This window comes from Epinephelus moara, chromosome 1 (assembly GCF_006386435.1).
Source record: "Epinephelus moara isolate mb chromosome 1, YSFRI_EMoa_1.0, whole genome shotgun sequence".
Classification (NCBI taxonomy): Eukaryota; Metazoa; Chordata; class Actinopteri; order Perciformes; family Serranidae; genus Epinephelus; species Epinephelus moara.
In genome coordinates this window covers 40,397,920-40,411,890 of record NC_065506.1, presented here as the reverse complement: position 1 = coordinate 40,411,890, position 13,971 = coordinate 40,397,920, and the positions used below count along the sequence as shown (strand labels likewise).

General features: G+C 40.7%; 1 protein-coding gene across 4 annotated transcripts in view; it reads right to left on the bottom strand.

Annotated features, from left to right (window-relative positions):
• The window catches only part of mpped2a (metallophosphoesterase domain containing 2a), an 86,032-nt gene that overhangs the window by 52,961 nt on the left and 19,100 nt on the right, over positions 1-13,971 (bottom strand). For all 4 annotated transcript variants that reach the window (XM_050043517.1, XM_050043525.1, XM_050043508.1 and 1 more), the window contains one exon: positions 6,347-6,528. In XM_050043517.1, the coding sequence (XP_049899474.1) occupies positions 6,347-6,528 (182 nt within the window). The remainder of the gene's footprint in view (positions 1-6,346; positions 6,529-13,971) is intronic.

The window sequence follows — 13,971 nt, the reverse complement described above, 5'->3', positions numbered from 1 at the left end:
ACACTCAACTAAATAAATGTAGAGTGGTTTGCAGTAAAAATAAGCTGAATTATAAAAAGCACTTGAGTTCAGCAACAGTTGTAAATTGTCTAAATTAACTCAGCTAATTGATGACTAACTTTGGCATAAAATGTAAACATCATTGACCGCCTGCCAAGTTTCAGTTAAGTTTTTCATGGTATAAAAAAGAGAATTACTCCGACTTCACTTAGAGCTGCCAGAGCTTGGTTTAACAACTGTGTAAACTGGCAACTTTTAGCCAAATGCGTCCATGGCTGTTTGTAGTAACTTGTGTAAATAGTTTGCGTAGATAAGTATGTATTTAAAATTGATTCCAGTAAAACTGAGGGCTTTGAGAGAGACACCTTCATGTTCTGTTCATGTTTTAACAGCTGCCGTCACTATGGGCGACACATTCACTTGAGTCACAGTCGCGGTTGCGATCTGTTTGTGATGCATGTGACTGCATTCAAATGCACGTTTATGGGAGAAAGACGCCACTGCAGTAATGGCAACTTGTTTACTTCCAGTGCTGCCCCACATTTGTCTACAGGTAAACTTTACACAAAAACACTAATCCTCTATTCACCAAGTAATGTGACAATATTAACATCAGGTTGGTTATGGTTTTAAAGAAATAAGTGAGGTCACATATTTTCACTTTGTAAATTGTTAGCACTATAAAGACACCTATTTGTATCATTTTGGTACTGTATCTAAAGTGAAAGAGTTGTTTGTGATTAGTTGATTGCATATTTGCCTCTTAAAATAAAACTTTAAATGAATGAAGAATTGCAAATACTGTCAACTGACACACACGCAGGAGTGATCAAAACCTCCTAGTTCTATTAACACATATGATAAACTCCTGTATTAAAACACATCTGAGCATAGACACAAACCCACACACAAACTACAGAGACTTGTGGGAGCAGCTTAAAGCAGCAGATCAGAGCCGGTGCTCCACCAGACAGCATGGGTCAGGGAACGCTCGTTCCTCTGCATCGATCTCCAATGATCTACTTCAGCAGGCCAAACTGCAGTCGATGGCTCGAACAAACCACTGCCTCTTCCAGAGCCTTCAGAGAGGAGGCTGAGAGGGAGAGGAGAGGCAGCACAAACAAACACACTGCTCGGTTTACAGGAGCTTTAAATCTACAAAAACAGCCTCAACCAGCCCAAAGTTTGGAATGTGTTTGGAAGTTGTTGATTATTTGGTTTTAGTTTTATCAATTCTGACTGCAACTCCAATTCTATTAGCTTCTACCTGCTGCATAATGTTACACTTCCTCCCTGCATGAAAGCACCTCTGCACTGGGATTATAGTTTGCTTTGTAAGCCATATTGCAAACCTTATAGAGGTGCATCGCTGCATGCTTAACGGGTGAACACGCTCAAAAAGTCCATGTTTTGCTTTCAGGAAATGCAAGAGGAAAATTACAGCATGTTTCTTAGAAAAATCCCTAATTGTTACACCAGAGTGTCATATGAGACACAATGGAATAACAACAGCCAGTTCTCTGTATCCTCATGTAACTAACATTTAATGACCAAAACATCGTAAAATGCTGGACTTGTATTGTTGATATGTTAAATCCAGTAAGTTCTGAGCATGTCTGAGCAGTCAACCCTTTCCTTTCATCCAGAAATCAATCTATTGAACCAATATGCCTTCAAACTGCTGTTTTTCCTCGTGACTTTCACCATGCGCTGCCATCTTTCAACCTCCACGTCTGACTCTGTTCTCCTCCTCTCTCACACGCTCTCTGCCTTCGTCAACAAGGACAAAACCCGGCCTTGGAGGGAATATTGAACCTTTGACATACACTTGAGTTTTCTTTACTAGAGCCCCTTCAATGTAAAGCTCACACCAGCACTGAAAAAACCAAAACATAAATAAATTACATTTTCACAGCCTGCTGACTGCTGAGAGCCGCCTGTCCTCCAAACGGCAGAAACAAGAGATGCCGACTTTAACAACATGATCGAAATGTTTCCACTTGCTAGAAAGCTTCTACATTTCTGAAACAAAGACTAACTTTGAGTATTTGAGGAAAAGACGGACCAATTTTTGTGAAGGTGATGATTATCTTTAAATGTGGCCAATATCTGTAATATAATAAATGCATTTAAGCTCTATATTCTGACTTTATTCTCATAATGTTATGACTTTTCTGGTGATATCACAGCTTTAATTTTTATGTCTTTTCCCCTCCAATTTATAACTTTTACAATTTTGCTTTGATTCTTTTAATATTGTTGCTTTTTATTATGAAATCCCAGCTGTCTTCTTATAATAATAATATACATTTTTCTATAAATATTATAACAGACTGAAGTGAACTAACATTTTTCATTTTCAACAAGTGGCTGTAATAGTTTTGTTGTAATTTTCTGCCCTCCAACCCTGCGTGTTTGACGACCAGGTGTGCAGCTCCACGCTCAGAAACCAGGCAAGGCGCTCCCAGCACACTGAGCAATTTTCCACTTTGCCCTGCATCGATTCCCCATTATGGCGATATCGCTCTTTTCACAGAGGCTTAACAAAGTACAGACACACACGCACACACGGATATACACACACCTGACATAGCTGTCTGTGGTGATGGATGGAGGAGTTTGATAGAAAAGCCGACCACTGTGCCCTGCTGGTGGTGCCAGGTGCTGTGTTAGCAGTGACACAGCAGAAAAACAGCAGTGTGTGTTCGTGTGTTTCACACTTTGTATACGTGTGTGCGTCTGTTTCAGGGGAATTAGGGCACTGTATACGTGTGTGCGTCTGTTTCAGGGGAATTAGGGCACCACACCTGGCAGTAAGAGTCAGCCTGGTAAAGTGGGTGCACTGCAGTGGCAAATTCACATTTATACAAATAAAAATTAAGATTTTAAAGGTTGAAAGTATGTTTCAAACGACGTAAAAATTGATTTTGAGTTTGATGATTTAACAAAAATGTTAACATTGCAAATCACTGTAAACCTTAACAGCATGCAGCCGTTCAACGACATTCAAAAGCCTCTGAATTTTAGCTTTAATATTGAGAGTTGTGAGTGTGACTGTACCTCGCAGGGCTGTAACAGTCTGTGCATTCCTACAGAATCATCACAGTATGGAGGTCACGGTCTGGTGCATGCAGCCACACGCAGAATACACAGCACATATACTGATGCACGAAATGCAGAACCAAAGTTCACAAGCACGAATTCCATGTTGGTGAGTTTGACAGGATTGAGATGGAAACTATGTTTTAGGTAAATTATGTCCAAAGTATGATTGTTTGAACACGCAGAGCACGCCGACGGACAGTGGAGAAGTGGATTATGCTGCAGGAGCGGTTTGAGAAGTCTCTGCAGACGTCTGGATTTCTTTTTTCTTGTTTTTGCTGTAAAAACTGGGTCAGTGTCGGAATCCACTGTAACTACTGTGAATCCAGACTGACTGCAGCCGCTGTCGCCTTTAGAGAGGCTGAACTTTGACAGCTACCTTTCAACTCTACAGGGGGTGAGTGTCTGATGTTCCAAACATAGATTTTAAGAGGAGTACCTCTTTCAACTAAGGGGTTTACTTGTTTTTAAAGCTAGAGGTTCTTAAAGCCTTTGCACATCAAGTCCGTATTTTTCTTTATGCAATTTTTTCAATCTTAAATCTGATAAAGATTGTTACACAGAGACCTTGCACACTAAGTCTGATGCATTTTATTATTCTATTCGCTGCAAAATTCACGGACACATTTGCTCTCTTGTTTCACTCTGCTGGCGTTACCTTACTGGCTGTCGACACTCTCTGCCTGCTTCTTGCATTTGACACTGCAGCCACCTGAGTTATGAAATGATACTGTATGGCTGTTAAACTGCTCTCTGCTGTAAGCATCATCATCGCTGTTGTGCAATTCTGGATAGGCTTATGCTACAGTTTCTGTTGTGGAAGATCTCAAGAAGGACATTGCTTCCATCTATTTCCACTTCATTTTCTTGCTGGCCCCCTGTCCACTTCTGTTCTGCTCCTCTCTCTTGCTGCGGATGTGTTGACTAATTCTTGGTCAGACGACTCCCTCAAGATGTTTTAATGGATGTGAAACAAATGGAGACAATCGAAAACTTGCTCTTACAAAAACTTTGACAAAGGGCAAAGTATCAGAGACGGTTTGTAAACACGATTGACACACCGTGAGGTATTTATTTGTAAATGAGGTCATTGTTTTTGGAGCCAAGGAGGACAGCACTCAGCTTCAGTTGGCAATGTCAAAAACCACAGACCAAGCCAGAAATCTTGGTGCAGGTGTCGACGCAGACCTGAATTTCCACATTTAGACAATTACAAAGTCAGCCTATTACCAGAACATATCAAGGATAAAAGGACTTGAGTCTCAGCAGGATCTGGATAAACTTGTCCATGCATTTATCTTCAGTGGACACGACTACTGTAACGGTGTCTTTAAGGGTCTCCCTAAAAATCAATCAGACAGCTGCAGCTGATTCAGAACGCTGCTGCTCACTCCAGTTCTGAGGTCTTCACACTGACTTCCTGTCTGTCAGAGAATGCATCTCTCAGTTCTTTTAAATCTAAGCTGAAGACTTTTTCGGTTTGCCGCTGCCTTTTATTAAATCAATGTATTTTAAACCTGTCTTAGTATATTTTAACGAGTTTATGGCTTTAATGGCATTTTAAATGTCCGTTTATCACATTTTTTTAGCACTCTGCCTTGATGCTTTTCATGTTTTATGTAAAGCACTCTGAGTTACCTTGATGGTTGCGAAACACAGCAGACAATCAAACCTGATCCAAAAACCATAATGTCGGAGGAAAGTTTGGAGTCTGTGTGTAAATATGATTGATGCAACATGATTATAAAAGTTTTTGTTTTTAAATGAGATGAGTGTTTTTGGAGCCAAGGAGGAACGATTAAATTAAGGGATGTAATTTTTGGATTGTTTTATGTAAAGCACTTTAAATTGACTTCTTGCTGAAATGTGTAATATAAATAAACTGGCCTTGCCTTTGAATGTGCAACAATTTTGGATGAAAAATACGGACTTGATGTGCGAAGGCTTTAAATCTGAAACAAGGAAAATACCTCTGAGTCCTTCAACAGTCTTTCTTGAACCCTTTTGACACTATATTGTTGTGATTATTCAGTGTTAAGTCGAAAAGTTTCACTGTGGTTAATGAGAAACATTTTCACTGAACAAAAATTATACCTCCCTCCCAACAGAGACTATCATGAGTCTGTAACTGAACCTGGATAATAAGCTTTTCCAACATCAAACCACTTCCTTTTTCTTGTTGTGTCTCATTCTCGTGTCCATATTTTTGTGCATAGGCCGAACTATTGAGCGAAAAGTGCACAAGTCTGTCCAGACAGAACACAAAGCCAATTTTCTTTTTGGCCACTGGATTATTTGGATGTTTATTCTCTCCTAACAGCCAATGAGAGACATAAGGTGTAAGTAGGTGGCTTCATGCACACGAATATTGTGTTGGGAGGGTGTCTTGTCTGTGTTTGCATGACAGCTTGGTACAAAGAATTCCAGTTCTTCTCGTAATTTCCTGTCTCTCCTTCTTACTTTCAATGCAAGTTCACCGACTTGAGTGAAAAGGCTTCAGAATTCGCAAACTTTCTCTTTAAGATTAAACATTTTCAACTCATGCAGACATGTCTTCACCTTGATTTGTGCATTTTACGGTACATTTGTCAACTTGTGTCTTTCCATTTTCTTAATACGCAATCATGATGCTGCTAAAATTTACTTTGTGTTCAGTCTTTCAGATACTTTTTGTCTGTTCTGACCTGCTGAGGGCTGATCAACAGGCAAATACAAATGATTTCGACAAAAGATCTCAAGTGTCTTAAAACGATACAGTCCTGTGTGGTACTTATTGATTCATGCACTTGGTGAGAGGGAATGTCAAGACAGTATGTGTGGTTTTTTTGTGTGTGAAACACGACTACATTAGAGGGACAAAAATGCTCCAGCTCTCCCCTGGAGGGTCTACAGATGAAACACTTGCTGCTGGGATAGACACCACACACACACATACACACACACAGCCCAGCGGTCCCACCCACAGCATGGGGCCAGAGGGAGAGGTCAAAGGTTAACTGAGCCAGGGTGTTAGGTCAGAAGGGTTAAACTGGACACTTTAGCACAGCAGTTGTGGGGTCAGCAGGGGAGGAGAGTGGAGGCATTGTGTGGTCCAGTTACTGGTTGTGCGTGCAGCATGTCCCGTGCCTTCGCCTGTCCCCCCTGCTCACGAGAGGGCTTGTGCATGTCGGCTTTGTGTGAGCGCGAAAACCATGCGTGCGTCTGGCAGCGTGTGTATGAATGTGCGTCTTAAGCAGCTTAATACCTAGCCAGTCGTTGAACTTCTTAACCTCGGAGGGCAGGCCCAGCTCGGTGAAGTCACCCATGTGCAGCAGCACGTCGCCGTAGGGCATCTGGATGCCGTCTGTACGCGAATGTGTGTCTGACACACACACAAACCTGGTGTGTCCTGCTGGCTTGGGAGTGTCATAAGGAATGGGGTCCACCCTGAAAAGACAGAGACAGAAAACGAATTTAAGCTCTTGACTCGATGTCATGATAAAATAATGATTCAGTAACAAAATATGGAGGCTTCTCAATCCTTATATTTTATTTGGATTGATTATAGTCTGACAAGTTGTAGATTCTAGTCTTCTGTGTGCTAACTGGTTGGTTGAACTTCTAGTTAGATGTCACAATTTGAAGGTACAGTATGCAGAATTGTTGGCTACTCTTTGTAAACACGCTCGCCAGCAAAAGTGAAAGTAAAAGTCAACCCCAATTCATTCATCTGGTGTTTCAACTCGCTGTATTTGCATTTCTTTATTTGGCACTGTGTCTCTTGGATGCCTGCTGTTTACGGTTTGGCACCTGGTCGCTACCTTTTAATAAAGCCCAGACCTCACCTGAGCGCTGTAGGGAACACGCCCTATGCAGAAAAATACACAGCCACAGACTTCTAGTGGATCAAAAGTGATGACTGAGAGGGATTACATTGTCTTTTAGGAAAATGTAATTATTGAGAACTATAATATGGGGCATTCTAGTAGCCTAGTCAAGCCTCTAGTAGTTAGGATGGACATCATATCGAGTGGTTTGAGTCCATACGGGAACTTTGTTGCATTACATCCCTCCTCTCTTACCTGATGTTGCTTTGAATAAAGGTTGCTAAACATACACTTGGGGGAAAAAAAACCTGGAACAAAACAGTAAATTCTGCATCACTGGGTCGAGTTTTATAATGCCAGTGACTCTGTTTCACTGAACTCAATTCAGTTTGTATTTCAGCCCTGCAGTGATGCAGACTGTGAGACCGAGGACCTGCTGTCATTCATTCTTTGTGCAGTTTCCACATACCAAGATACTCAATGACTTATACCTCTGTTATTGTGGTAAATCAAGAATTATCATATCTTTGCTACACTTTCTTATACTCTGATCTGTCAATCACCTGACCCTAAAAGAAGGGGAAATATTCCTTTAACATGCTGCCTTACAAACTGTTTCAAGTTGTGATTAAGTAATGTTAGTGATTCAATAATATAAAAATGATACTGTGAAAATGATGACAGAGTTAAACAATCTGTAACTGTAAACAATTATGTTCTCCTTTTCCATGAGTCATGATCGTGTAGACAGGTTTATAATTGCTGAAGTGCAGGAATTGCAGGTGTTCACCCTCAACAGTTTGTGAATATTTTCAGTCCTTGATGTTTGCAGACATTTTACTGACTGTAAAAAATGTCTTTAGCGCCTTGGCTGTGATTTTCATGTTTTCAGTCTGAAAAGTGTTGCACAAATTTTAAGAAACTGATTTCTAACAGGTCAAAAGACACTGTCAACATTCAATTATGTTTGATTCCATGCTGTCACCAACAAAAAGACCAAACCGATTTTCCAAGCAATGGATTTTTCCGGTTATTTATGAGACATCTGCCTTTGGTTTTATTTCATAATCCTGAACATTATTATCTTTAAAAAGAGCTGCAATTCAAAGAACATGCCCTTTCTCCTCTTTGTGATAATTAATAAAGGTGTACTCGAACCAGAGGCATATTTTTAGGATGCTAATTTCAGACCAGACAGTGGAAGGGGCACAGCTGAAAACTGCATCCTTTAAAAGACCATTTGTTGTGCAAAATAAATTATATATTCTACAGAATAATGCATGCATCAGAGCCAAATGCATCTCAAAGAAAAGACCAGACATTACAACGGTGTACAAGATGTGTGGTTTGGGCCAGAAAACAACCAGTGCCCGAGTTGATTTGTACACACAAGGAGGCCAATGGCTGTTTTGTGGCATCAGATTGGCTAAAGAGATGGTGAATTAAGGCATGCCATGTCCTTTCTTTCCATTATCTAAAGAAAAAACACTTAGACCCAAGTCTGGCTGGAAAAAACCTTTTATTCAGCTTTTTTTGTTCGATGTAAGTACGTCTGTTAAAAAGGAAGAAAAACCTGTACTTTTTCCCTGACTGAAAGGAAAAGAGGAAAAAAAAAAAAAATCATCTTGTCTGTAATTGAAGTCTACAATGTGCAATCCTCCAGCACTCTGCCACTAGACCATTATTTCATTAGAAGGGATGTCACTCTGTCGAAAACATCAGACACATAATCAACGCTGCAATCTCCAACCTGACAAGCACACGCACACACAGAGTTAACTCGCGTGTGTGCACAAACATGGCATGAAAACAGCCAGAGAAGCAGATGAAATCAAAAGGTTTCAGACTGGAGAAGATGTCATTACCAGAGAAGGAGAAAATAGGCACCTTGGCACAAAGGAAAATCTTGTTGGGGTGTGTGTGTGTGTGTGTGTGTGGGGGGGGGGGGGGGGGGGTAACTTTGCATTTGAGGAGTCTCATTTGGGAAGCAATTTTCCTTTTTTCTGCGGCATATTGAGAAGAATATTAGACGTAGAAAAGGTTCACAAATAGTGTCGAATCTGTTGTTCTGGTTTTGAGTTGAAACAGTTAACTAGTTCATAATAATGGTGGCACAACGTAGGACACCCTGGTCACCATCTGTAATGTGCAGCCACCGTATGTAGTTTGGATAAAATTTTCTATCCTGATATACAAATTTCAGGTGTCTCTGAAAGGTTGTGATGTACCATGAACCTACAGAGCAGCTTCAGTGCTCCTTGTCAACTCTCCGAACTCTAGTCGAGGGTTTAACACCACTCTTGCACAAGATAGTCCCTCATTTGGAGAGCAATGTCTTAACATGTTGCTCCAAAACCTCCAGACAGGGTTTCAACATTTTAAGGTAAGTCAGAGGTTAGACTTTTTTAATGACACTTGAAATGAAATTTAAGAAAAAATCCTGTAAACTGATAGTTAGAACTTTTTTGTCTCGTGGTGGAGACGAAGGTAAAACAGAACCGGAAAATACCTGGTGTTTGCTGGAGAGTTTTCTTCGTGAATTTTGTGTTTTTAACTCGTTTCCCATCGCGCCAAGTTTAAAAACTTTTTTGCATGAAGTACACCGAGCCTTGTATGCATTGCCTTGTACCAGTTTCAGCCATGCTACATTATCTTTTTAAAATAGTCAATTTTTGTTGAATTTGCACTCCTCCATGTTGTGACAACTAGCTGGCAGACAGCAGATCCTCTGCTCTGAGCATCCCTGCAGGAAACAAAACTTCAGTGTCTGCTGGCTCTACCATCTTGAGCTTTGACAACCAAGAGAACTTGTGCAAATTATGCCAGAAAAATTGATGTTACCAATTATTTTGAGTTTTTAAAATGCAGCGTCAGAAAAAAGTTCTTCATAAAATCCTACTTCCCATATCTTAGCATTTTTAAGTCTTTTAAAAGATTCATTTAAGTCTCAATTTTCTGAAAATGAATTTGGAATCTGACAAACTATAGGTGTGAATTTCATTGTCTAATCCAGTTACGTAAAAAACCTGAAACTTCATCTGTCAAGGTCCAAGGTTCAAGGTTCAGTATATCGTCATTCAAACATGTTAAAAACATGAGGGAGCTAAATTCGTTACCCAGGTTCAACAACGTAAAGAATAAATAACATTTTAAGATAGACCTATAATAAATAAATAATATACTTCACACACATTGCTGTTACTGATTCACAAGACTGACTAGACAGACCCAATACAACCACAGATATTAAAGAGATATATACCTTCGTAGTAACAGCATGGCAACGTCAAATTACTGTTGTGTCACTGAACATGTCACCTTATCGCACAAATCTCGTCCACTGCCACTGCCTGTGGTCTAGCCACCATTTGTAATCACCATCTGTGATCAGTGGCCACTGTCTGCACCAGCAGCTGCATACTTGCTGCGTCTCGAGTCCCCCCACGAGTGTGTTTTTTCTGCCTCAGCAAAACTGAATGAACTGGAAGCTTTGGGGAAGAAGAGGCTGCTCAGAATCTTTACTCTGACAAAGACAACAGCAGTGCCTGAAATTCAACACCCCCATACATTTGAGTGAGGAGACTGTGTTGATGCAGTGGGGGTGCCAACGCGGAGGGTTTGGGTAAAAACATGCCGGCTGGACAATTAAACACACATTGTGACGTGATACATCATCACATACATGCAACTGCAAGATACTGGTAAATCACTTAAAGGGACAGTTCACCCCAAAATCAAAAATAGATATTTTTCTTCTTACCTGTAGTGCTATTTATCAGTCTACATTGTTTTGGGGTGAGTTGCAGAGTGTTGGCGATATCGACAGTAGAGATGTCTGCTTTCTCTAAAATATAACGGAAATAAATGGCACTCTGATTGTGGCAGAAATTATGACCCGGTTATTTAAGATAATTCACAGACTTTATTGCGAGCAGTTTCACGTAGGAAATTTTTTCTTTCTATCGACCAACGTGCATCTACTGCTAGCTCACCTCGCACCACTGAGCTAGCTTGCTGTCTCAAGCATGAGCCTCCTGTCCATGTGTAAATGCACACTTCATTCTATGTAGTGATACAATTGGTGGATGAAGTAGGGGAGAAAGAAAATAGTTCCTACATGAAACTGCTCACAACAAAGTCTGTGGATTATCTTGAATAACCGGGTCATGATTTCTGGAAAGAGACATCGCTGTTGAGTTTTTCAAATTTTGTTTTTTGGCGGTTTGAGCACCACGAGCCGAGCGCCATCTAGTTCCATTACACTGGAGAAAAGGCAGACATCTCTACAGCCGATATATTCAACGCTCGACAACTTGCAGCAAAACAAATCAAGATTGATTAACAGCACTACAGGTGATGATGTGTTTTTGACTAAGCACTGAACAGCCTCTTTAATGTGAACACCACATGTCTACTGTTTACCTTCAACTGAAAGATACAATCTCTGTCACTGTGGTAAGTTTCCAGAGCAAGTCCTTCTACATATTATTAACTGCTGTGCATTGTTTTAGCATCTGATAAGCCTTCGAAGCCATGGATCAGTTACTCAAATTGGACATCCTAGATCGTATCTTATTGTTTTACCTGAACCAGGATTGAGTCTGCTAATTCTATTTTCTTGTTTGCAGCCTGCACTCAGTCAGTCGTCAGTATTTGGTAGCCGCTGGTCCTGTTGCTCCTTTAAACCTTCAGATACACAGGAGCAGAGCGAGCTTCTCAGTCACCCATGCAGGCCTGGACTCACTGGACAAAATGAAAAACTAGCTATGGACATAATGATATTTACTATTGAGCGTGTGCAGTAAATACTGCTCCTATATACACACACAAACACATTAACTTGAACCAGCGGAGCAGCACATACATTGCAGTGTAGCTGGTGATTAGATTTGGTGCTCTGTGGTGCCTGGACGTCATGCAGCTTTACAGGATTCGACAGTTCTCGTCATGGAGGAAGGACGAACGCAGAACCACATGGGATGACAAAACGCACACATTCGTACATGTATATATGCACCCACACAGGCGTGCATATTAAAACAAAGCCAGGAGAAAAACAACCTCCATCTCCTCCCCTTTCCTTTGAGATTTAATCCACCCTGAGAATGTAAGTAAATACCAGCAGCCCCTATCAATTAAGAGCAGGCCCGGGCCAAGAAACCTTCATGATAGTGCTGCATAGGTCTCACACACACACATACACATGCACACACAAAGAGAGAGGGCCTCTGTCTTTCCTGTTAACATATGACTGTATAACAATCCAGAGGTTCATTAGTAATGTATACAGGAGTTCAGGAGTTCAGCAGTGCAGCAAAGGCCTCTGATCTATTGTAAACGGAGACAGTGAAAATGAAAAAGTCCTCTTGCGCTCCGGCAGCAGGTAAAAGAATATTCTCCAGTGACAGACTGAACTGTGTTAGCATGAAGGTTCGTGTTAACATGTCTGAGCTTCGGCGTGACATCAGAGGGAAGACTGCGGAGGGAAAAGAGTGGGGGGAGAAAGAGAAATGCTAATGCACTTGAGGAAGGCAGGAGCACACTCTCAAATCCGCCATGACACTGGAGCTGACACAAAACCGAGGTCTGTGGCTGCAGAAATATCTGCTGGATGAAGAAACGTCTGTGATCCCCCAGTAGAAAAACCTCAGGGCATTAACTTCTAGTCACCTACAGCTGCAACATTTATCCCTCTCCATTTTAGGAAACAACATTATACAATTGCACTTTTGCAACATTAATTTTCACTTCAGTGCAGCTTTCTTTTTTTTTTTTTGAGCTAACAGCAGCCAGACAATCCTGGTTTTATTCTTACTGTCATGCCTTTGTTGTGTTCTTAAATACAAAATTAACACTGACAGAAGATGTTTTACATTTGGGAGCCAAAACATTTTTCCTCTTAAACATCAAACCAATTTGATGTTTTTTATTTTGCCTTGCCCAAGTCAGGTTTCTTTGCTACTTTCACATCTAACGTTGTAATTTATTCACATCACATACTGCCTCAGATGGAAATGTTACTATGCAAATCCAACAAGGACTTTCATGTGAATTGAAAATTAAACACTTCAATTTGATTATTAACATTAGAGCTGGCAGTAAAGTAGAAAAATAAAAATAAAGTTGCCTCCATAAATCACATAAAAAGCCCATTTATAATATCGGTGTTAAAAGAAAACTGCTTTGGCTTACAAATGTTTGCAGATCATAAAACGATAAAAGGTAAATGCGAAACACAACTAAATCCCGGAAAAGCGGACTGAACCCGGACACAGTTATTGGTTACATGTGTCATATGGAGGAGAATAACAGCAAGCGAAGTATAAATCAGCGTGGGAGAGACAGAAGGAGGGAAGAAGGAGTGCTCTCTGATGTCTGTGGGAGGATATTCAATTTGACTGAGCGCACTTGGCTCCATGGCCTTTTAGAAAAACACACAAGCAAACAGGGTCAAAGTTCAGCCCGAGCTTGCTTCTTCAAACGTGACACTTAACTCGCAGCAGATAAGAAGGTCGCGGTCTGTGTCAATCTCCAACTCGTCCAGCTCTTTAAGGACGCCATATAATCATTGTGATTGATTGCAACACTTCCTCCCGAGTCTTCACGTCGTCCAAAATAGACGTGGCGGTTTGCTGCGCGGCCAAAAAACTGTCCGGCTAAAGAGCTTATCATGCGCTTTAGTATTAGTTACATTTAAACCCGCTATCCATCACTACAAGAGATAACTTCATGTATAGCTCTAATGTATAAATAAGAGCCGGCCAGAGGGATCGCTGCAGATCTGCAATCACCCAATGATTTCAACTGTGAAATCCACCTTTTTTTATCAAAGAAAGGAGGTAAAAGGACAAAACAGAGACACGAGGCAGGTGAATGCTTTCCAACTATAACCCATCCTCTCCCTCTCGATCATCTACAAACAATAAGGAGGATTTTGATAATATTGAAATGACAGATGGATTTTCAGCAGAGAGACAAAACATGAAAGATCTGAGGTGTTAAGAAACTGACCTTAACACTTCAACTTCTCTATTAATCTGTATTAAAGGACTTTTGTGTACAA